The 26069-nt window shown below is 42.0% G+C and overlaps 1 protein-coding gene across 1 annotated transcript; it reads left to right on the forward strand.

The window, feature by feature from the left end:
* Nucleotides 1–1242: 1242 nt before the first annotated feature.
* lrrn3b (leucine rich repeat neuronal 3b) lies at nucleotides 1243–25124 on the forward strand. Its single transcript, XM_074698573.1, has 2 exons — nucleotides 1243–1639; nucleotides 22390–25124. Exon 2 carries the CDS (start codon nucleotides 22831–22833, stop codon nucleotides 24958–24960), a length of 2130 nt encoding a protein of 709 aa, XP_074554674.1. The 5' UTR covers nucleotides 1243–1639; nucleotides 22390–22830; the 3' UTR covers nucleotides 24961–25124.
* Nucleotides 25125–26069: the final 945 nt, after the last annotated feature.

A 26069-nucleotide genomic window follows, 5' to 3' on the forward strand; every position in this document is an offset into this window, starting at 1 on the left:
TTGGATCAGTGCCAGCAGCAACACACACCCACAGCCTCCGACTGTAACTACGTGAACACACTCACTAGCCCAGCAACCACCTGTAGCATCGCGTTTCGATGAGGGAAGGACTTGAGAGCCGTGCACCTGACTTGGCATGTTAGCACAAGCTAATCACAGGTATCTGACACATACCTGGCTAGCAGAAAGCTAACTCCGGAAAGCGAGTGAAGGTCGAGCCAAGCTTCACCCTCGTTTAGGAAAAAGCTTTTTCTGTTTGGTGTTTCATTTCACTTTGGTTGTGTTTTTCTGCATCCGTGCTATGTCCACTATCGTAGCCGCTCAGGGTAGCTTCATCGTAGTCAACAGGCAAAGTTACTTGTGCACTGGGAGCACTGTGATTGGCTGATGTAACCATGCTTACTCTCCACAACCCAGAAATGTCTCGACACAACCAAAACATCAACATACAGGCAGAGGAGGGGGTTGAGGCAGACACAGACACCAACACACATGTATAGAGCCCCACGGGTGACAAACGAGCAGGATTATTCCTGTAAAAGTTGACATTTTAGGAAAATCCTGCAGACTCCACCTTGACCATAAAAAACAAATAACTACTCATTTTTTATTTAAATCATTTCATGTTGACTTGTTTCTCATCATTTCAACTTTAAAATTAACATTTGGACGTAAATCTTGACCTGCCCAAATTATTTTCTCCACGGCCTTAATCTGCTTCTGTAGAAACTGTCACATAAAGGTTTTGTTTGCACTTCTTAGTGCTCATGAATGGGTTCTGTTTGAGTGTATCACGTGATCAAACACATCCAATCAGCTGACTGCTTTAAATTAGTCACAGTTTAAATCTTCACCTGCATTTTCTGGAAGAATTTAAGTATTCTTAGATTAAATAAAGTCCCTTAACTTCTTTTGTTCCACTCATGCACTCGGAGGTGCTTTTCCACAGCTTCATGTGAGCTCAAGGATTTAATATTCAACATGTCCACAGTTATAGAAAACACTTTATCTTCCTCTTTAATGAACAAGTTCTTTCTTACATCACCCAGTCCACTGTGACAGACTTGTTAATGGACATTTTTTGCAGCGTGCTTCACCTCCGACAGAAGAAGACATAGATGAGAACAGGCTTCTGGGAAATGAATGACGGCTGCTCCCAGCCAACCAGAGCAGGGATGCTGCGAGCACCTCGCCCGCTTCTCTGATGCTATTGGCTGTCCTCTGGAGAGTCCGGGTTCGTTCTGATATTAATGACTGCTGAGGAGACGGCGGAGCATCTATGTGGTCCGCCTGACACTTGATCGAGGAGAGAGATGCGCCCTCAGCAGCCGCGGTGAGGACGGGAAGGGAAGGGCACGGGGAACACATGAATCTCCATCCAGACTCCAGTCTACCTGCGTTTGGACTTCTGCGCCTCGTTTCGGTCGCCCCCCCTCCCTCTCTTGCAGAAGCCGTTGGTGGAGGGGAGGCTCGAACTGATTTTTGACCAGCTGCGTAAGAAGACGGAGAAGAAGAAGAAGACCACACATTGTTGACGGGCTTTATGTCGCGCACTGGGCTTTTCTCCTCCCTGGAGCGGCGCACTTGATGGAAATACAGAGAGCACATTCTGCTTGAAGGGCTGCGATGGTCAAAGCGGGTAAGTTTGCTCTGAAATGTGCGCCTGTCAGGAGAAATCATCGCACGGGTTGCGTCTGTGAAATGCATTTTTCCAAGTTGACGAAAAACGCCTCGATCTTGAGCTTCTGGTGTTTGAGCGGACGATTATTCTTTAGAAAAGAATCCTTCCGCTTGTCAGAGCGCGGACACTCCTGTGTGATTTCAGGAATAGCAGGAATATGACAGGATAGTTCTGCTGCCTTTAATTATGGCCTCGAACACTCACTAAACGTGGAGACGCGCTTTTGCGCAACTATGAGTGTTGCGCCTTCGCCAAACCCTTTTCTGACTGAGGCGGTTTCTCTTCAAAACGGATCAATAGTTAGGTAGACTTGTTTTTGTGTCTTATTGTGTGTGTGTGTGTGTGTGTGTGTGTGTGTGTGTGTGTGTGTGTGTAGGATGGACAGGCAGTTTCATGTTCCAGGTCCTGCTCAGTGCGCGCATACCAGACACGTCTCGAAGAAATCCACAGAATGGTCCTTCCCCCCACCTCCCTCTTCTCCCCTCACCTCCTCATCCTCACTCTCCCCTCTCCTCTCTGTCAAGCCTTCCTGTCGCAGCATTGACCGACACCTGCCATGAAAGCAGACATCTCATACTCAGGGTTTTAAAGAGGGGGTAAAAAATGCTCTGCTTTCAGACATCTGCGCACGGTGCATGCCGGGCTTTTTTTTCTGGAATTAACTCCGCCACAGAGTGGCACCTCTGAGCAAATTCACCATCTTTGCTTCACCTGCTGGTGCTGAGTACACCCACCCACACATCCTGAGATCCAGCTGGAGAGAGCAGGAGAAGGAGGGAGAGTATTCACTAATCCCTTAACTGCATTGGGGCGTCTCTCCCCCTCTTTCTCACCCTGCCTCCCCCTCTGTATCATCCCCCCTGTCTCTCCTCTGTCCAGAATCCATGTCACCCAGCAGATGCATCACTCATGAATATTTCAAAGGCAGATAAACAGATAATGGCCGATAATGACAAATGTAATTTTCACAGAGGGGGCTGCTGGATGTGATTGCTGTAATCTTCAGTGCATGCAGCCGGCTCTGGTGTGTGTGTGTGTGTGTGTCCCCGTGCTTGTTCCCGGTGATGGATACAATAGAGTTTGGCCTCCACAGTGCGAATGAGTCACCCCAAAGCAGCTGCTCGATATGAAACACAGTCAAATGCCACACGAGAGCCACGGTGGCTTTGTAACCAGCACGGTGCCCACATGCTACGTTATTGTCCCTGCGTGGAGACGCTTCCTCGCCTTGTGACGTCCTCTGAGGCCGTTACAACTCAGACAACTCAGACAGAAATCCTGTAAAGCTGATATTAGCGAAGCGTTTTCCTGCTAACGTTACACTAAGAGGACATATGTGTAAAAGAAACAGTCCCAGTTTGAAACACCAGCAGAGCGGCGATGTGTTTCTTTATTAATTTGTCACATTTGTTCAAAACAGATCAATAAAACATGTCCACGTCAAGTTATACGCTCAAAGTGAGTGGCTTTGCGAATTGCCTATTGATCTGTGTGTGAAACACTTAAAGGCAGCGTGTGTGAGAGTGTGTGTGAGTGTGTGTGCAGGGGGGTGGAAACCTGCAGTGGCCTTGTGGAGGTTTGGAGAGTGTGATCGGCAGCGTGGTGTGGGTGTTCCATATTAATTCCTCTATAGGCAGACGGCAGCAGGTGCCCGTGAGGTGAGAGGATGTGTGGGTGCCGTACCAGAGGAGAGAATTCAAACCGTGCCGTCAAAACCCCGTTTATGTGCAGGTTTTTGTGTCATATCGGTGGTAACAAGAAGCCCCGGGATCCATCGGTGCTCCTGAGTGAAATGCATGTAAACATATTCACAAGACGGCTGCAGGGGATCAGCCTGTGCAGCCAAGCATAGGCTCTGTGATAGCAGCGTGTTCCCAAACAAACACAGGCTCCCATTAAAATGGAATAAGCACAGACAGAGGGCAAAAAGAACAAGGGAGAGGAACGGATGATGCGCTTTTTTGTCTTAGATCTGGTTGATGGATTATAAAAGGCCTCGCTCGTCTGAATAGACACAAAGAAGAAGAGAGGGAAGGGATCAGAATGTGGAGGACGGCAGCATCTATGACATTTTCAGCCCATAGCAAAGGTCAGAACGGGATACGGCACTTCCTTTGTGTCCAATGACATTTACTTTTACATTAGTGCTTCAGCTATTTAGCCAAAGTGTGTGTGGGTTTCAAAAACGCCGCTTTAACAGAAGGCTCAGTGAAACGATCGTCTATAAATAGACGCATGATGCTAACAGAAAATCAAAGATGCTAACCTGTAATTAGCATGTTATGCTGCAGATTCATATCAGAGCTGGACATGATGGAGACATATGCAGTTTCAAACAGGAGGAGAGAAGAAGGAGGACATCTGAGAGCTGCTGCTGGGCCGTCCATCTGTTCTGCACTTGGATTGATACATTCTGGATATCAGCGCGCTAATGAAAAGCACTGAGCATGACACAAAACTGAGAGTATGAAACAGATTTCACAGGTATGATTGCAGAATAGTCCAAATCAGGCGCGTGTTGTGTTTCAAAGAGACAAACAGCCACGTTACTATCTGACACATCCACTTCTCTGATGTGTTTCAGCTGGAGACGAGTTGCAGAGAATGGAAACAGAAGGAGAAGCCCATATCAAACCCCATGAAATCATAATAAAGAGCTTCGTGCCGGGCGATAAATGCATTTCACTGGCATATAATGATTGATTCCGTCTGCCGAAGGATCTTATTCCCTGCAGGCATGTGGCCCCTTGACCAGCCATATATTATTCATATAAATATAGATAGCTGCGCATCTCAGAGGCAGCACACACGCCACATTTGCACCTGCAGATTCAATTTGGCTCTGACTTTGAGGGATACGCCATCGGCTCCTCTCTCCCTCCTCCTCCTCCTCCTCACACCTCCCCTTTTTCATTCTGGCTAGCAGCAATACACGGAACATTATGCAGATTTTTTTGTCAAGAGTGAGTGCGATTATGTTGGGGGAGAAATGAGTGTTGGAATGTTCGCTACGCCTTTGACCTTATCAGCGGCAGCCCCTAAGCTGGATACCTGGGCTTAATTTTAATGGATGCAGCACGAGGCGAATTAGACGAGGAGACCTAGCTGTGCTCTTTTCATGGCCGGGCGCGGTGTGCATGCATTATTCCAATGAGCTTTGTTTTTCCACATTCCCTGTGTGGACACAGTTAAACATGCATCCTGGCGTCTGCGAATGCATGCGTATTTAAATGGATTTGTGTGAGTTCCAGGCTGCAGCGTGGGCGCACGAGTGCAGGTGGGCGTGCTACTATGTTCGATAGTGCAGCATGTGTGTTCTTCCTCACTCAGCCCAAGGGCATGTCTTGTCCAGAAAAGGGCGGAAAAGCAGAGACAGGGTTCCTGTGGTTAATTCGGAACATTGATTTTACATTAACAGTCGGCTCGCTACTGATTCATGGTGGTTCGTGCATCCCATCTCCCACACACTCGCATATACATACACCGGAAGCTTCATTATGCATACATACCGCATAGAAGTTTCCCTTTAATGGACTCTTCCTTACCTAAGAGAAAGTATAATAGTAAATCAATGAGGTGAAGGGTGGAGGGAGGGACAGTCAAGCCTCCCCGGAGGCTTCCACCCTGCAGAGGGCTTACCCAGGATGTCTATTGGAAGCTGATTGGTTGTGTTCTGCTGCTCTACACATCCACTGTGATGCTGGGAGATTTCTGTTTTTTTTTTTCCCTCTTAAACTGTCAGAAAAACATGAGTGGATGGAAGAAACCATTGTAAAAAGATGGTACAGAAAGATACTGTCCCATAAAAACCAGACTACATCAGGATGTCATCTTTCATTAGATTGATTGAAGTGATCCAGACTTAGCATCACAATATTTCTCTTTTAAAAAGATAATTTTATTTTTCGTTGAGTATTACATTTTCAAATGATGCCAAACAGGTCAGACATAAAAACAGACGAGGGAAAAAAGAAACTGCGTGTATGCTTCACAGTGACTCACTTGGTGGATGGTAATCTACCGTGGCAGAGGTTTAACGCGACTGAAAACAGCACCAAACCACATCCTTTAGGGGTTAACGGAAAGTCATGCAGCACCGTCCAAAATAAACATGCACAGGCTCAACAAATAGGCTGTCTCCTGAGACGATATGCAGGAAGTCTAGATTTGGCACAGCAGGGGGTGACAACTATTGAGAATGCAATTAGGCTGACAGCAAACGAGCGACGAGACAGTAGGAGGCCCCGGAAGATAAAACTAGAACCTGGACATGCAGCGAGAAAAATCCGCTTTCATTTCTCCGTCGTCCAGTGCTTTCATGAATCACTGCGAGGGTTCGATGAGCAAACATCAGAGCGGGAACGCCAAGGTTCATCGAAGGAGATGAGGATGGAGTGGTCATATTTTTAGGAAAAGCAAATGAGAAAAAGAGCCGAGAGAAGAAAGAGTTGGAGGACGAGTGGAGGAAAAAAAAAAAGCCCTGCGAGGCTTATTACCAGTGGATCAAAATTCCCAGAGAACCATTTGTACAATACAAAGGCTATTCGCTTGAAAGAGGAGGCAATTCTGCTGCGCCCTACTTTCCACTTACACCTGACCTTTATGTCTTCCCCCCAGTTTTACACCAGCTAGCATAATGTCTACCTCTCAGCAGATGCAACACCGCCTTGTTTCCACTTAAAGCGTGCAGGTCTCATAATCATCTCCCCAAAGGGCCGATACGCTCGTCGCTCAAACATACATGTGCACTTATTTCACAGCTCAGATCTGGGTTTGATTTCCGCCTAATGCTTGAAATACCCCCAGATGACCTTGTGTGATTTTCTTTTTGCATGATCTGCAGGTTCTGTAGGATAATCACATTGTTTTTTGCAAATATTAGCATCATTTCTACTCATACTTTTTCTCATTATTTTCTTCTTACTTTCTGCTGCAGTTCTCTCTTCTGCTCATTCACAGCCGCGTTCTGCAGATACTTGACCTCCGCTGTGTCTGTGTCTGAGGTTTGTGTCTGTTAAAAGGATGTTTTAGCTTCATAAATAATAGTATTGATTAGGCCTGTCACAATAAGAAATTTTGCTAGACGATAATTTTCCAAAATATTATTGCAGATAAACAATATTATTGTCAATAATATTTTGATTTTTTTTTTCATTTTTTCATTGATGTAATTATGATAAATGGGATAATAAAGTGAGAACACCAAATCAAAAACAAGAAACTTTAATTTCTTACGAGTATTTAACTGTAATTAAAAGGTCAGGATCTTTTCAATCAAATAAATTAAACAAAAAATATAATAAATTTAACAAACAAGAAAGAGAAAAAAAAATACAATGAAAATGAAATGGACTCTCTTTCAGAAAAAAAATACATGTCAATGAAAATAATTAATACTAATCAAAAACAATAAAACATAGACCCTGTTGCTAAAGAAAAAACGAAACTCAAAAAAAAAAAAAAACAACAATAAAAACTATAGCCTAAATAAAAGGGAGTTTATACAGTTCCTGAACTCTTTGTAACATGTACTTTTTCCCAGTCATCCGTCCTGTCTGTCAAACATTTTGAACATTTCTGGCTTTCAACCGTATTGAAGGGCTGCATTTCTTTGGCAATGTAGCTGTCTTTGAGCGCCCACCATTTGGTGCTTTTATTTCTATTTACTTTGCAGACCAGAAGCCTCAGTAAGAGCAGATTGTCAAAGAACAAGGCTCCGCTGCACCTCCCTTTCTTCTTCTTCGTCGCCACTATTTTCAAACAAATGCGACATATCAGCTCGTTGGTGTTCATGAGCTCACACTTTGTTCATTCTGATAAAAAAAAAAATATTCCCACTCTGGGACTGTGGCAGGTGGCTTAAGAACCGTATCTTTGATGCCATCACTCATATTAGCGTGTGTTTCCTCCTTACCCCTCAGGACGCTCGCTTCAGCTCTCTCCGTGTGTACGTGCGAGCAGCCCCGTCTTCACCCCAAAGATCGCATTTTTGACAGATGCTCACTCCGCTATAAATCTGTTATAGAACCTATGCACCCCGATGTTAGGAAAGATAGACGTAGTGAGCCATCTTCTCATTCAGCCTCTTTGGTGGAAAGAGAGGAGGAAAACAAACATGCACGTGTCAGTTTATCGAGGCTGGCAAACTTACCGAGGACGTTTTTATTTATTGTTTGGTTAATTGATTTATTGATTATCGTGACAGACCCAGTATTGATACAGTTTTTGCAGCGCCATCTTTAAGACCAATCCGAAACAGGGTGTTTAAAATGAATCCACCTCTGTCCCCTGAGCTGTATGAGGAAGAGTTCAGGACACCAAATGAAAAACAAAGAAATATAAGATTAAAACAAGAGAAAAAAAGTCTCATAGTCTATTCTTTCAGTCTACAGTTAGCCTGTATGTTATTTGAAGGAGTTTTAAAGAGAATTGTGGATCATTTTGTAAAATTATTCTTTCTACAGATTTCATAAACAGCCAATAGTGAAGCACCAAGTTATCATAGTCAATGGGAGGTTAAAATACTATCAAATGCATTTTTAGCAAACATAGATCAACAGCAGCTAATTATCACATCTTTTTTTATCCAATTAATTTTTTAATCCTGTAATTCACTTTACTTCTAATCGTTTTTAATCCTTAATGATGCTAACCCTCATCTTTCAACATATCTGTGAGCTGTAGTTACAGTAAAGGGAAAAAACTGGACTGACCTTTCTGTAATTAATCTAATATATCTTTGTAAGCAGACCTCTCCTCAGCCTCTTTCTATTACAGTGAGCATTCAGTCTTTCATCTTTATTAACCGCTACAACAACATGGACAGGTCCAGACCATAGACTGTAGGTATATAAAATGGACAGGGTGGCTCTGCCTTTTACTGTTGTACGGTTTTGAAGCCAAAATACCCCCCTCATACCACGTCCGTAGTCTGTGCCGTCAAGACTATGAGGGACTAGGAGAGAATCTGAGTGGAGCCGGGTGACAGATAAATTTGTTTTATCTAAACTCTTCTTGGCTGTTGTTCCTGACGTATCTTACTATTCCTGAAAAAGCAAGAACGTCAGTTGTCAATCATCGTTAAACCCACTTTTTAACTTCTAATAACTAGTGAAAAAGAAACTTTTCAGATTAAAGAGAGCTTGAACACAACACAGCTCAATAATAACTACATTTCACCACAGCATACGGATGTGAGAAACATTTCCACTAGTTGTTTTTATTTATTTTTTTAAAGATTTAAAGATTGACCACGGCTAATCTGTAATGACTGGGGAGATGGAGTTTTTGACCTGTACTGCAGCCAGCCACCAGAGGGAGCAGTTTTTGTGGTTATTTAAAGCCGAGCAACATGACATCTATTTTTTTTTTTTTTTTTTACAGTCTATGTTGGACCTTTGTAGCGTTTAGTGAGTTACAGAGGAGTGGATGAACTTCTTCTAACAGACAGAAACCTTGAGCAGAACAAGAGTTGTAACTTTATGACTCAGCTTTACTTTTGAACATTTGTAAGTAATTCAGAGTCCTTATAAAATGGCTCATCCTTAACTTCCTACATGTCTGTGAGCTGCAGTTGAAGAAATTGGAATAAAAAAGAGGCATTTTTATGTTAAAGATTTTTTTTTTCAAGGGCTAATTTTTTAAGCAGTTTTCTGCTACAGTAAGCCAATAAGAGCATCCTGTCCTCCTGTGCTGTGACTTTGGATGTGTTGGTTTTGCGTTGAGGTTTTGTGGATTAACCTAATCAATTCAGGCTCAAACCATGTATTACATTTAGGATATAGGGTTATATTTCATGACACGTGGTCATTTTAGTTAAAGGTCCTCTTAAGTAACAATCTCTGAAACGTCTTTAACCAGCTCTGTTTCCAAGCGGATAAGTTCTGTTGGTCTTGGTACAGCAAGCATTCTGTGGCTTTTCCTTTGACTGAAACCGCGACATGTCCCCAAATTACTGAGCCCTACCATCCCACTTTTTGGTACCCCTCTGTTGGACTCCCAGAGACACTGATCCAACCCCAGAAGGTGGAGCTAGAAACACTGCAGTCTGTTGATAAGTGGAAAGAATTGTTACATCCTGTGCAGCAGTGGTTATAAAGAACAACACATAAGCTTACCATGCGTAAATCTCCAGTCGACTTTGTAAGGATAACTTACTTTCAGTCTGGAAAATAGTGTCACTAGCCAGCGTTTCATGGTCGACCTCAAAGGTATAGACCTTCCTCTGTATTTTTGAGGAAGAGGAGGTGGCAGCTGATGTGGCTATCAGTATCCAGCTTAAACCCCACCCACCTACCTATGGTTGACTGTGAAAACACAAAAAGAATCAGGCTTTACCAATCCAATCCCAACCAAATGGTACACTGCAAAAAACTGAAATCTTATTAAGTGTTTTTGTCTTTTTTTAAGTAAAAATTGTCTTATCATACTCGACATGAGCCACTTTCAACTTATCAATCCAGAAAAATGTCTCGTTTCAAGTTATCAGAGTACAAAAATGAGGTTTGAATCGCTTGTAACCAGTAAAAAAATCTGCCAATGGAACAAGATAAAATTGTGTGAAAATTTCCTTGAGACTAGAACAATGTCTTAATACAAGTAACTTTTCTCTTGTTCCATTGGCAGATTTTTTTTACTGGTTACGAGCCATTCAGACCTCATTTTTGTCCTTAAATAACTTTAAACAAGACATTTTTCTGGATTGGTCATGTGAATTTGGCTCATATTGAGTCTTAAAAGGAATTTTCTACTGAAAATAAGACAAAAACACTTGATGAGATTTCAGTTTTTGCAGTGTACTGATCCACACAGGACTGCTTGGTGGAAATGGATTTAGTAAAGTTTCCGGCTGTTCTCTATTAGAGAAGTTTACTTGTGACCTCGATTTGATAAACTCAAGGATCATCAACCCACCCTGAGTGCAGCTTTGGCGCTCTGAAAAGTCTTGGGACTTCCTGGTTTGTGGAGAGGGCCTATCCATGATGTAGATGTCAATATGGTCTAAAGTTCACCTGTAAACACAAAAAGTCACATTAATAAGCCTTTGAGTATTTGACTGGCTTTAAATGTAACTTCCTCATAAACAAACCTTGATTAACGGTGAACTCGTCTCCACTCAGAGCTTCTGTGAATATCAGAGTGACAAAGCAGTGACCTTTCTGTCCCCTCTCTGCTAAGCCCCATCCAAGCCCTGTGAGGCCAGGTGCAGGATTTACGCCTCAGTCCAATAAACAGCATTAAACAAACAGCACCGCGCGCCTGTTTGGCTGCGTGGCCGACTCTGAGTCTGAATTAGCACCGCAGAGTCACCGGGACCAGCGCTTCCTGCCCTGACTGTGCACACTCATTAATTCAAAGTGGTCATATCTCACTGCGCTCTAATCAAACTGTATTTGAGCCATTACTGTCCAGAGCAGCCACAGCCTTAATATAATGGAGGCAGCCTTGTGGGAAAGTCAGTGGAAGGTGTTGCCAAGACCTGAAAGGAAATGCTTTTCACCTTGACTGTGTCTGAACCTCTTAAATGAAAGCCGCGTCCCATTTCAGGTACATCACTATCTGTCTGCAGCCTTTTCCAGATAAATGATCTGAGGTTTGTGCCGGGGGAAAAAACATTTCTGAACCAATACAGGGAGTTATGTTAGGTTTCACCCAACAACAACAACAACAATGAGACGACATAAATGTGCTGAGGTTTAATTGGGAGGCATTCCAGGTTTTCAGTGATGTCAACTGTCACACTAATGAAGAGTGAAATCTGAGACTGAAAAGGACAGACGAGAAGACATGCCAGGTTCCCACAGTGATGCAATGTAGTGTCATCTCTCAACAGGTTTTCTGGAATGTACCAAAAAAAAATACCCATATGATGAGGGTGAAGGAAAAAAAACACCAACAAACCTTTTCCAAACTGGACAACACAATCTGGATTTATTCCCCTCATGTAACAACAATCCATCAAAAAACTCCTCAGGACAGGGACACCACCCCTTCCTTCTGATCAACATTATAACAAATATGGCAGGCTTGAACATACCTTATTGGTGTCTGAGAAAATTCTCCCCTGTGCAGTGTGTGTGAGCACCTGAATGAGCATCATTCTCCAAAGCCTTTAAAAGCCAGGCTGTGTAAGGTTTAAAGAGGGGTACTGTGCTTCTCTAGTCTTTATTCTGTCCCTCTGGTGCCTCTTTAGCATTTTTACCAGATTTACAGCTCATGAAAATCTCTATTTTTCTCTCCCTGATGTTTTAGAAAACCCTTATTCCAGCCTCTTTTTGAAATACTCCCTTTTAGCTGCTGTCTCTTTAAGGCACGGACCCCTTCACTCTTATTTGATGGCCCTAGGGGGTCATGCATTGCTGTGGGCAGATGGGAAAGCAGAATACACGCTGACTTTTAACTCAGGGTCAAATGCAACTTGATCAGTTTTTGCAAAAAGCCTTGAGTGGAACTGCTTTTTTTCTTCTTCTTCTTCTTTTTTTGGCCCGTTCCATTTTTTTTCTGAATCATGGCAAAACAGTGAATCCATGAGATGAAACAGATGACACAAAATGAAATTTTAGGTTGTTTTTGTTTTCTTTTTTGATTTTTTTTTTTTAATTTTTAACATAGGTTTGAGTATTTCCCCAAAAAAATTCAATATCTCTTTTGCTTTTGTAAAAATGTAGACCTGTGCTCAGCACTAACTGACTTTATGTGATATTTTTCTGCTCAAAGACTAGCTTCAACACAGGGAAAGTAACAGTTTGTTAGAAAAACTCACTCAGAGCTGTTATGGGACTCTACACTCATGAGGGCTGGGCCATATGATATTTTTTTCATATCAAAATATTTATCCATATCACGATACATATGATACATATGATACATATGATACATATGTTGATATTTTGTCTTAAATTTGAAATGATGCTGTGATGCATACAATCAAAGCAGAATGCAATACTCAATATGTGTTGGGATTTTTTCAATTTATTAATCATTTGGATTTGATTTATGAACACACAGAATCTATAACTGAAAAAAAGGAAATGAAAAGCAAAATCCAAGCAGGAAAAAAAGTTTTTTCTTTTTTTTTTTTTTTTGTAAACCATAAATCTGTAAGGAATTATTTTAATATCTTAGAAAGCAAATATGGATTGTAAAATTAAAAAAACAATGTACACATTTATCAAACAACAGTTACATACAACTTTTTTCATTAAAACTGGAAATTCCAAAGAGTTTTATGTGCAACTGTAAGGTCTCTATTTAAGATTTAATGGATAATTGTCATGAATCGTTTGATTGTGCACACCAAACAAAAAAAAAAAATTATACAACACACTGTTGTAATTCAAACCCTAAAAGTCACAAATTGATTACACACTTTTGCACATGTTGTTTTTCCACCACCTTAATTCCCCAAAATCCCCCTCTCTAACAGCAACCACATAACGTTTTGATTGGTGGATGTGCTGCTCTTTTCACCAAAAGGAAAGAATGTCTTTTTTTTTTTTTCTTACTTCCAGCATTTTCAGCTTGTTAGTGCTCTCCACAGAATCCCCTGTTTTAACTGTTTCATCCTGCACCAAACTTGTGACAGTGTTCAGACAGCAGGTTTCAGACCTTTTTGCAGAACATATGTTGCTGCTGGTCCATTCAACACTTCGAATCCAAACTATCTCAAAATGATCAAGCCATTATTTATCTTTGACTGACCAACTCACCTAAAGTGGTGGACTCCACCTGTGTGTGTTGTATGATGAGTGTAAGTGAGTGGAGGGGAAGGGTTAGTTGTCACGTTGAGAAAGTATCATTGTGGACAGTATGATACGGCACATCCCTGTGAGTCTTTAACACAACACCATGTTTCTCCAAGCACCAGTTACTTTAAATGAGGACTGTCTGTGTTTTACCACAAAGAATGAAATTTTGCGCACCAAACTGGTCTATTTTTGGAGAGAGCGACCTCCGTATGTCACACAGTTAGCGGCACTCTGGAACACATCAGACACCAGAAGCGGGCTGGCTGTAATGTTCACAGTTAGGATTAACACCAGCCGGCGTAAAAAGCCCATGGGCTACACTGTCAGCCGGCGACTGTAATGGAGGCGCTTTGGAGACCATGGCTTGAATGATTGTCCACCCGCCTTCGTCTGACACCTGGGAACTCATGTTAGCTCCATGAGTGAACACCTCGGCCTGACCTATAAAAGGCTCCCATTGGCTCCTCCAGCAAATGTCAACACTAACATTTAACGCTTCAGACGCCGGAGATCCGTTTTCCTCTCTGCAGTTTACATAACCAGCTGTTGATTGTATCTTTTATCTCAGACATTTCCAGCCCCATAATACAAGCATCTGTCTCTGGCTTCTATTAGCAACAGCTCTATTAACCACATTTCTCTTTGTCCAACAATCGCACAGCCAAACCCCAGTTCGAGCCAACCGCAGCCAAATCAAACACAATATGCTCCGAGCTGCAGAGGGCCCTGTTTTCCTCCAATCTTAAAGTGGGTTTTGGCTAATTCCTCTGCTTCGCACTTTTGCCAAGGTGGATATTTTTGCAGTGACAGCATTCCTGGGATCACTGGAGGTTAATACACCACCACACGGCTGATACTGCTGCAGGTTCCTGTCCTGGCAAGTCCTCCAAGATCTCTGCTTTCTTTCTCTTTCCGCTCCCCTCCCCTCTCGCTTCACCTCAATTACCGACAACTGAGCAGTGAATTGTGGGAAATTAGTTCTACATTGTAGCAGAGGGGGTGTGCGGCCAGGCAGCTTGAGTGGACCTCTTACTAATAGGTTGGTACAAGCTGTGTGTGGACTCCAAAGCCAAGCGAGTCACGGTGCAAGGCCACGAGTATATAGGCTGTCACTTCACTGGGCTTCAGCAAACGCAGTCAATTTACAGCAGCAGCAATTTACATGTTCAACTACCTGTGCCTGATGAGGCCGCTTTGCTTAAGATGATGCAGGAATACACAGATATTCAGTATCAGAGAGTTTTAAAAGCACAGTTTATCCCTTCAGCAGGCGTCTTAATGGAGGCTGCTAAAAGCTTTTCCATTCGCCTGATGCATTAACACATTTTGATTAAGGATCATCCGACTGTGCCGCTTGTCATTTACATTCATCTTATCTCAAAGCATCTGCTGTCTAAATATTTTCCGTACTTGTGTTTCATTGCCTTCAATTGTCAATATTAGAAAGTGTTTGATTCAGTGACTAAGTCCCTGAGTCAACACTTTTCAGCTCAGGCGGAAAACAAGCCTCAAGACTCAAACGTCTGAGACATCAGACACACAAGATGTCACCCTAAATTCTGTCAGTAGCTCCTCACCAATGACCCCGGATATTTCACTTTAACAGGCCGTCACTGGGAGCTCAGCTGAGGCTGTAAATTCATCCTGGTTCACAGAAACACTGAGGACGTGGAGAGGGAACAGATGTGACAGTGAAAAGTGTTTGATGAGATATTTAAAGGGATCATTTGCAGCTTTGATTTGAATTATGTAATATCAGTTCTTAGTGTTTAAGTAGCAGCTTGAGTTTTGTTGCTCTAACATTCTGTGTGTAAGTCTGATGTGCACAATACACTGGCTTACCTGTGTTTTGGTGGTGCATCTTTTTCATCATCAAGGCTAAAGCTCTGCAGGGTGGAGAATCAGGCCACAGAAATAAATTGATAAAGATTAAAGTGGGAGTGTTTCAAGAGCAAAGCTGTGCTTTTTTGATATAATGTGGTTTCATTTTAAAACGAGTAGACTGCTCAAGAAAGACATCATAACTGAAGTCCATGATTAGCCTTTATTTTATTTTATTTTGAAGGGACAGATCAGGATTAAATTTAATGCACAATGTTCTGTTGATGCACAGACCACTGTCACTTTTTTTTTTTTGGACCAAATCTTGCACGTTTGTTAGCAGTTGTATTATTTACTCCCTGTAAAGAATTAAAGGATTATGTAGTTTGAGACACAACTCAAAGAAGTCATGACTTAAACAGTAAAACTAATTTAGCTTATTTTAAAGATAATGACTCCTATGGATCAGACAAGTTTTCTTTTTAGAGTGTTTAACTTCAAAATAAATGTTAGAATGCCACGGGATGGACTGACAAAGTAAATTTTAACTCAAAATAATCTTTGCGTCTTGTTTAAGTCTTGTGGGTTTTTTCCTGGTTGTCTTCGACAGTGTTGGGAATAATGGCGTTAAAACTAACACTGTTACTGTTTCCAGTAACTGGCAATCTAATGAATTACTATTTCAAATTTGTAACCCCGTTATCATTACTGACAGGGAAATGAGGCGCGTTACTATCTGGCCTGGCTCGCTCAGCCAGGCACAGAGAGGAGCTGTGAATAAAATGTGTGGAAAAGCTTCAGACACACAAGTAATGATGAGAACAATCATGTTGACATGTCTTTAACAAAGAGATGATGTTAAAGTCAACTTTTCAGCAACAAATATTACACCACTACCTGTGTGTGTCTGTGCAACCTGCAGTCAGAGAGGATCTCCTGCAGCGTCTTTGGATCAAACCAACTCCAGGGAGAGGGGTGGATGCTTTTTGAGGTGTGAATGTAAAGCACAAGTAGCCCACTTCTTTCGACTTAAAAAACACATTAGAGATTCAAGACCAGACTTGAAAATAAAGGGTTAATCAGGAGAAATTACAAGTAGGGAGTGGAGCAAGAGACAGGGTTAAAAAGTGGGAGAATCCCTCCTAAATCAGGAGAGTTGGCAGGTCTATCTGACCTGGATCTTTCAGACAGACTCAGGACAGGAGCTGCAGATTTAATATGTGCGAGTGCTGAATGGTCTGTGGGGTTAAAACTGGAGTTTTCAGAATGGGAGCAGACCTACAGGCTCTACGTTAGTGTCATTTTCAGGATGGGAGTAAACACACACCACTTTAACATCAGAGATGGAAAAGACAAGAACATACATGTGAACATTATTTCCCAGAGCAAAACCTGCTCAAAAACGGAAATCTTTAGTAAGAATTAAAGGTTGTTGAAAAAAAAATTATGCAAAAATTGCTTTCCCTGGTAACTGATTACATTTATGAAGGAGTAATTCAGTTACTAATTCAAATACTTTTTTGGGGAAGTAACAAGTATCTATAACTAATTACTTTTTTAAAGTGATGTGCTCAACACTGGTCATCAGCTACTTCAAGAGTCACAAATATATTTAGTTCATGTTCAAACTATGTTTGAAAAGCAGGAATGGGCATTTTAAGCCAAAGTACTGTTCTGTAGTCACTAGTGTCTCTTTGCTAGTTATTTCTGATTGGTAGCTGGTAATGGCAGCATGTGTCCTGACCTGGACTTTCACCGAATCCACCTTTCCATCCTGAGCTTAACTGCAGAACATTTGTACCTCACTGACATACCTCTCCTTAACTGTTTCCTTTATTTTCCTGTGAAAACCGCAAATCTGTTGACTCCAGGCATGGCCCTGCTCATTACAACAGTTTGTTGTTCTAGTAAAGTGAAATCTGGTCCGGTGTGTCCCTACTATGACATCCAGCAAAGTGAAAGTCTTGTGTGTTAGCTTCAGAAGCTCCAACCTGCCAGATCTGACAGTTGGCCAGAACATAATAAAGCAGAGCCAGTGGTAGTAAACACACAGGCTCAATATGAAACTTATCAGCTGATGTGATGGAGCAGAGATGGACCAGAAGCAGATCTGGTGGAATTCAGCAGATTATTCATGAATAGGGTCTAATATATCCAGCTAATGCTACTGATGTTGTTACTTCTTTTTCTTTAATGCATCTAACATTCTTCTTCTTCATGTTAATTGATGCTGTTAGCAAACAGCACCCCGTAGGGTAGAGTCATGCATTGTAACCAGGGGTTGATTAAAACATTGGAAAATTGTCATTTTAAGATGAGTTAATATTCACATTTCCTCTTCTGTTTTTCTTTTTTAAATGAATAAATGATTCAGTCTTTCAAAGTCATAACCCATGCCTAACAAGGGGCGAGGTGCAGAAACTGAGTTGTGTTAACTGAACAGTCTTAACCCTCCTTACATCAGCAATAAGTCTGATTTATCCGCCACACTGCTGTTGGAGTACACTAAACACACTACACTGAAACTAGCAAGTGTTGGATAATCAGAAACACAGTTTCAGCCTCATTAATTAGCACAGAAACATGTCTGCTGGCCGCAGTGAAGCCATCCTAATCCGTCCTAGATTTTTGCCAATGTGGGACATCGACATCAACACTAAAATAAAGACAATAATGAATTCTATCTCCCAATCTGTCTCTCTTACTACTGGTCGTGTCCTTCCAGATTACGTAACACATGATTCAATATGCTGTGATTGGGCAGCGCTGTTTTACATTCACCACTGACACTTCCTGTTCTTACGCTCCTGCTGAACACAAAGTATTGATCACAAAGGGAAGCCTTGGCCTACAAACGTCCCCCCTGACTCTGTTAACTCTAATCATTTGTAAAACAAATATTGGACAATAAAGCTATGCAATAACAATCCTCCTGATTACAATATATGGCAGGACATTGTGATCTCTGCTGAATAAAACCAGAGGCGAGGAGCGGACGCCACGGGCTGCATTACAGACTCCAGCCTGTGTTTCTGGGGCACAGATCAACTGCGTAGCACACAATGAAGAGCCAGTGCTGAGGGAGAGAAGCTAAAGCCTGTTTATCAGAATGCTCGCGGTGTTGCAGCTTATTAAAGTGCCAGGTGCTCCTGAAAAATAATCCTGCTCCCTCCCCTCTCTTTTCCTCCCTCACCCTCCAAACCCGGCTCCAGCCAACGCCGGAGCAGAGGTTGAGGAATGAACCCTTGGCTCGCCTTCGCCGGCGGGGCAAACTGCACCATTTCTGCTGCCTTCAGAAGTTTTTATTTATTTATTTATTTCTATTATTTTATTTTTTCCACATCTCCCCTGTGGCCACTGAGGTGGAGACAGCAGAGTTGATGAAATGAAACCATTTCTCCCCCTCTCTTGTTCTCACTTCCCAGCTGCCGTCACACTTACTCTCTTGATTCTTTCCATTTTATCTCTCATGACTGTTCCCATGATGTGGGGTGTGCTCTTATAGACCTGAAATATCCTGAGCGCCATCGAGCCCATCTGTTCAGTCAGAGGCGGTTACGTTCTGCAAATTACACGGTGCACTTAAACTGCTGGGCTCGCGCTGTATAACAGCAGATAATGGGGACACAAATTATATGTCAAACATACATTTCAAATTGCACGTCAGTAAAGAGACGTCGAGCCAAAACAGATGTCTAACTCATCTGTAGAGGATCGTTTTTTTATGACGTGAAGAGAAAATGTGTACAAGTCCGAATGTAAACAGGCTCTTTATGTCATGATGCTTTTGTAGATCATTATTAGCAATATACACAGAAAATCAAAGTGTGTCAAAGCTTTTTAACATTGTTTCAAATATGTAAAACACTATGTTTATTTTGGACTCTATTTACGATTTAATGTCATGAGTTTAATCTTTTTTGCTCTATTTCATTTCATTCTACACGGGGAAAAAAATCTTGTTTTTGTCTTTTTTTTATTGTAGAAAATTCATTTTTTTTAATAAATATGAGCCACATTCACCCGATCAGTCCAGAAAAATGTCTTGTTTCAAGTTATTTTAACACAAAATTAGGTCTGAATTACTTGTTACAAAAAATTATAATAAAAAAAAAAAATAAAAATAAAAATCTGCCAATGGCAAAAGAGAAAGTGACTCGTATTAAGACTTGTTTCAGTTGGAAAAAAAAAAAAAAAAAAAAAAAAAAAAAAATCAATCAAATTTCCTTGTACCATAGGCAGATTTGTTTATATGTTACAAGCAATTCAGACCTTATTTTTGTCTTCAAATCACTTAAAACAAGACATTTTTCTGAACTGATCAGTTAAATGTGCCTCATATCAAGTAAAACAAGACACTTTTTACTTAAAATAAGACAAAAACACTTCATAGGGTTTTCATTTTTTGTGGTGTATTTTTTATCTGATAATAACTCAGAAAATGTAACCTCCTTATAGTCCCTATTGTATCTTTTTCTTGCCATGCACCAAAGAAAAAAATCAGTGACCTTCACATGAAAAACAAAGACATAAAAATTAACTGCGTATGTTTTTTTTTTTTTTTTAATGCCAACATTTTCTCCTACCTCTCTCTCAGCCATTCATCATTGCAGATCAAGAAAACACCCTTCATTTAATCACCGTTCCTCAAACCAGCTCAACATTTCACACCTTTATAAATCTCATTTGCAGTCTTTGTGCTGAGATCTTGGTGCCTAAACGTTTGTCACATAGCCAGCTTGTCATGTCAGTCCGTGTTTCTGTTTCCTCTCCTACTACCATTAACAAACTCTTTTCCAGAAGCAGTGTGTGCTGACTCTGGGTGGCTCTGTAAGGACTTGGTCTGATGCGTTTGTTTTTTTTAGTGTTCACTAGGTTTTTTCAATACAGCATGCCTGCTGGAGGTAGCTACAAGCGTTCTGTGGTTTTTGTTCTAACTTTTTGTTAGTGGTTGACTTACCTGTGGAAAGAGGATAGGTGGCCGTCCCTTATTGTAAACATGGATCTTCAGCTCAGACTAAAACCTGTGCTAATTTTCAAACCTCTACACAATTATTTGTTGGAGAAATCTCTGAACCTGTAAACTGATCAGAACACTCAGCTGTAAATAGAGTGAGATCTGTATGTTTTTTTCAAGGCCAATATCCAAACCAATTATTAGTTGACAAAGAAGCAAATAACTGATATTTAGAACTAGGGATGGGTACCTTTCACATTTGAAATGACATGGTACAGATGTCCGGTACCTGGTTATTGGTATGGGTTCTCAATGGTACCAATTTGGGGTACTTTTGTGTGTGGAAAATCACCGACTCCTCTGCTCCCCCACAGTGAAAAGGATGCATTTAGGTACCTAAACATGGTACTGTTTGATTTTACATGAATCAGGTTTGGTAATAATTTGGTCGATACCTATAAAAGTACCTAATTCGGTACCCATCACTTTTTTGAGCTGATATTGATTTTGTATTAGAAGTGAAAATATTGGGGCTAATTTTTTTAATAATAAAAACTCCAGCACTTAACTTTGTTCAAATGCCTTTAAGCATATGTTTATCAAACAGCTCCCAGGCTCAGCAGCATATCTCACAACGTTAAAGCCAAAACTCAAAAAAATTAAAAGCTCCTTAAAGTTTTCTACAGTAAATTTAAGTTTTCCAAAATTTTATTACTGAAATGTCATTTTATCTTTCACTTATCCTTGTTAAAGGTTAAACAGTATGAAAAGGAGCAGGGAGTTCTCGGGGTCAGTAGCATCTCTTCTTCTGTTAAATTTATAACTCTTAGGTTAATTGAAAATTTAAAGCAATAATTGCCATGGCTCTGCGTTCGAACAATCAGATGGTATTGTGGGTGGGACAGTGTGGGAGACAGAGTAGTGCAAAAGTGCAGTGGCATTGGAGCCAAAATAACACCTTTTAAAATTGATCTCTTGTAGGCCATCAAATCTTTAAAAAGGCAGATGCTGATATATCTGGAAATGGCAAATATTGGTGCTGATAATCGGCCAGGTCTGTAATTGGTCAATCCCTAGTTCTAAATAACAGCACCAGATCTCCACCAAATCTTAATGAGACTTGTTGAAAAGGCGAGGTCATCAGTTTTCTAAAACACCAGGGAAGGAAAAATAGGGATTTCTTTATGAGTTGCAAATCAAAAAGGAGGTTAGACGTGAAAAAAAAAAAAAAAAAAAAACCCTCTCTTTAATATTTTTTCCTTGTAACGTGTGACAGAAATGGCTCCTTTGATGTTTAAGGAAAGCTCATAAGGAATGAGTATCATAAAATGAATACACATGTAAACAAACAGGTCTCTCCACTCAGAATGAGTCCTTTTTACGATGTGATGCTTGTATTTATACTTCTCTGTTTTCCTGCAGGGTTCAAAGATTTAAAATGCGGGGCGTTCATTTAAATAGTGCTGTCAGGATTGGCTTAATGTAATAAAAGTCTAAATTGCATGTTTATGCTTGAATCATATTCATTTCTGTCATTATGCTATGGATGAGAAAATTACTGTGGCAAATATTTCAGTGAATCTTTGTGAAAATGATCCAAAACTGAACCAGTGAGTGATTTTTGATGAATGAGAGCGCTGACATGAGTGGATGAGGAAGGCTTTCATGTCATTTTGTTGAAGTCTTACATATAATTTATGGTTTCTATCGGTTACATTTATCAACAGAAGAGAAATGGACTGTTTTTATACATGATTGCGTTTAAATTTTTGATGGTTGCAGCAAAATGCAGATCTATTGAATGCAGAGAGTTGGACCACCTTTCCACTGGTTGCTATAGTCACTGACATATTTCATCGCCTTTAAACAAACGGCCCTCAGGGATTACATTTAAGCCCTAGGATGTCTGCCATTTAAGAGTCCTAATAAAACGAACTCCTTCACCAATAAGAGGCCAGCGCTGCTTACATCAGGCCTGAAGTCCTCAAGATGCTTAAGTCCCCTGAATTAAGAGTTGAAGGTCAAGCAGATGTATAGGAGTGATTTCCTGTCGTCTTTAAATGTCAACATGCACCACAGCACGTACAACAAATGTCAATATGACCAAATCCTTCACTTATGATGTTCCCTGACTGTTTTTTCTTAAGACTTATACCTCTCCTCTGTTTTTGTCATTCCCACAGGTAGGAATGGAGCAAGCTGTGGACTGTGGAAGATAGTCAAGACAATCAATGAGGACGTACGTCTTTAGAGGAGGAGCTGATCTTTCATGGAAAACTACAAATCTGCTCAACTTTCCCCCTGAATCCCGTGAGATATAACATCAGGTCGTCCATTTTTTTCCACCCCCCATCCTATTTTCTTGGGTCTGCCTGACTGCAGCCTCAGCCGCGAACCTTGACACCAACAGGCAGCATTGAGTGATTGGTCATTACTTCCAAGGGCGTCTACACAGCAAGACAGAAACCACCAGGGAGACCCGCTGCAGTTGGTGGCAGCAGTGGCAGGGGCGGTGAGTCAATCGCCTCAGCAGCTGCAGCAAATGATTCATTATTTGTAAAGTTAACAGCTCAGACCACTTAATCTACAAGGACCAATTTCTTACTGGAGGGAATCGGTCCAATATGAAGGACGTGTCGTTCGTGGATCGTCTCTTTGTTGGCTTGGCCATGGCCTCTTTTGTTTTGGCCACAGAGGAGAGGCCGGATTGCCCAAAGCTTTGTGTGTGTGAGATTAGACCCTGGTTCTCTCCAAGTTCAGTGTACATGGAGGCACAGACAGTGGACTGTAATGACTTGGGACTCTTTAGCCTGCCGGAGAAACTACCACTGGGCACACAAGTACTATTACTGCAAACAAACAATGTGGCTAAAATTAACAGACCCTTGGCGTACCTGGCCAACATCACAGAGATTGATCTCTCCCAAAACAACCTGTCCTCCATCAGTGACATCCATCTGGGGAGTCTTCCTCAGCTGCTCTCCCTCCACATGGAGGAAAACTGGATACGAGAGTTACCAGAACAAAGTCTCGCTGAGGTCCCCAACCTTCAGGAGCTTTACCTGAACCACAACCTCATCTCCTCTATTTCCCCCACGGCTTTCCAGGGTCTCAGCAACCTCATCCGGCTCCACCTCAACTCCAACAAGCTGAAAGTGATTAAAAGAGAGTGGTTTGAACCCATGCCAAACCTGGAGATCCTGATGATTGGTGAGAACCCTGTGCTCTCTGTCGACGATATGAACTTCAAACCTCTCAGTAACCTTCGCAGCCTTGTTCTCACCAGAATGAACCTGTCCCACCTTCCTGACGATGCACTGACCGGACTGGATAACCTGGAGAGCATCTCTTTCTATGATAACATTTTCCCAGAGGTGCCTCATTCTGCTCTTAGAAATGCGAAAAACCTGAAATTTTTGGATCTGAATAAAAACCCGATTGCGAGGATACAGAGAGGAGACTTTGTGGATATGCTCCATCTGAAAGAACTGGGGATTAACAGCATGCCAGAGCTCGTTTCCATCGACAGCTTTGCCCTAAATAACCTCCCTGAGCTGACAAAAATAGAAGCCACCAACAATCCTAAACTCTCCTACATCCATCCTAATGCTTTCTACAAACTCCCCCGTCTGGAAACACTAATGCTTAATGGGAACGCGCTCAGTGCTCTCCACAGGATTACTGTCGAGTCCCTCCCAAATCTCAGAGAAGTTAGCATGCACAGTAACCCCATCCGCTGCGACTGCGTGGTCCGCTGGATGAACATGAACAAAACCAACATCCGCTTCATGGAGCCGGATTCTCTCTACTGCGTGGAGCCTCCAGAGTACGAGGGCCAGCATGTCCGACAGGTGCACTTCAGGGAGATGATGGAGATTTGTCTGCCACTCATCTCTCCTGAAAGCATGCCCGGGCATATTAAAGCAAAGAACGGCAGCTCTGTGTCCCTCCATTGTCGAGCCTTTGCTGAGCCAGAACCAGACATCTACTGGATCACTCCATCTGGTACCAGAGTCCTGCCCAACACTGTGTCCGACAAGTTCTACATGCACCCAGAGGGAACCTTTGACATCTATGATATCACAGAAGGTGAAGCCGGTCTCTACACTTGTGTCGCCCACAATCTTGTCGGAGCTGATCTGAAATCAGTCTCGGTGGAGGTGAATGGATATTTCCCCCGACCTGAAAATGGCTCTCTGAGCGTCGTCATCAAATCAGTGGAGTCAGACTCCATCCTGGTGTCGTGGAAGGCTGGACCTGGCACCCTGGCCTCCAACATTAAATGGTACACAGTGACGGATAATCACCATCCCACCACAGCGTTCACCACAAGGGTACCTTCTGACATCCAGGTCTACAACCTGACCCATCTCAGCTCCGCCACTCACTACAAAGTCTGTGTGGATGTCCGTGGCGTCCATTTCAACTACGACACCAAGTGTGTTAACGTCACCACCAAGGGATTAGAGCTGGCGGTGAAGGACACAGAGAAATGGGACGCAGCAGTGATCACTGTCTTTGGCGTGCTCCTGGCGGTGATTTCAGTGGCATGCCTGCTTATTTATGTGTCTCTGAGGAACCACCACCTTTATGGGGATGTAAGGAAATGTGATTCCAAAGCTTTGCTGACGCCAGTGGACGCCGCTGGTCTGCACTCTCCTTTCTTTACAAAGCTGTGGGTTTCGGGTAAGGGACTACCGAGTGGAGTGGAAGTGAAAGCAACAGTGATAAATGTGTCTGACAATGCCTTTTAGACATGCAGCTTTGTAGAGCACCTCACACCGACTCCACTGACAGGACGAGGCAGCGCGCAGGGTGTTGGGGGTGGACGGTGTGTGGCTCTGTTTCAAAGGCAAACCCATCGCTGGTTCCTGCTCAGCTACTTTGGCAAAACTATTACGGGGCTGGGATGGACCGGTTAAAAATAGACTACACGCGCTCCCAGTTTGAACCCAAGCTGAAGTGGTGGCTTTGTAATCGCTAACATCAACAGGAAGGGGCACTTTCTGCAAAACGATATATTTCAGTACCATTCATACAGAGATGCAGGCAGAGGAACAGGAAGTGAAGCTGATGATGATGATGATAATGATGGTCAACTCTCTTGTAATTGACTGTTAAATGTGTTAAGAGTTGTGGAACTGTCCGTGTGGTCCCAAGCAATACCGTCTGTGCTTTGTAAAACCTCCATAGACGAGTTAGACATTCAGAAGTAACACCTGTCTATAACGGGAAGGAGATTTAGTAGAGTAGACAAATAACAGTGACTATGGTGTAAGCCTTTTGATGAAATATACCCCCCTTTTTCTATTTAAAAATGGATTCTTGATTTTTCATGGAAATATTGTTATATATTCTATTATGTTGATGTAATGACAAATCCTCTGTGTCTGAACAGTTTAAATGGGTTTTAAATTGAGGCGAGGAGCAGACTACTTTTGATTACAACGTCACATTAAGCTTAATGAAATTCAGCTACAAAATGAGTATCTAGAGAGGATGTTTGCCAAATGGCTGTTTATGCTGTGTAGTTCTCATTGCAACGGTGACTTGGAAATTATGATGCGCTGGACTCAAACGAATTGAACAGGTTGATTAAAGCTGAGGTGATTGATGAGTGGTCTGTTATGCCCTGGTAAGTGCCTACAACAAGAACTACATGTGGTAAACAGAGAGGAAGGAGAAGAAGGAGGAAGAGGAGGAGAAGGGACGGGTCAGCCACAGCGACACACGGCCATCTCATCATTGCAGGATCACAAGCTCTTCTCTTCTTCAGTATTTTTAGTGGAAATACTTTCTCAGTATTTTTAGCATACATGTTTTAAGACTTTCGTTGTTGCTTTGGATGTAAAGTTAAAAAGCC

The sequence above is a fragment of the Halichoeres trimaculatus genome, unplaced genomic scaffold (assembly GCF_033239565.1).
Source record: "Halichoeres trimaculatus isolate MK-OKI-2021-1 unplaced genomic scaffold, fHalTri1.1 fHalTri1_scaffold_21, whole genome shotgun sequence".
NCBI classification, from domain to species: domain Eukaryota; kingdom Metazoa; phylum Chordata; class Actinopteri; order Labriformes; family Labridae; genus Halichoeres; species Halichoeres trimaculatus.

Coding starts and splice junctions, on each gene's coding strand:
- lrrn3b (XM_074698573.1), top strand. CDS start 22,831: ATGAAGGACGTGTCGTTCGTGGATCGTCTCTTTGTTGGCTTGGCCATG.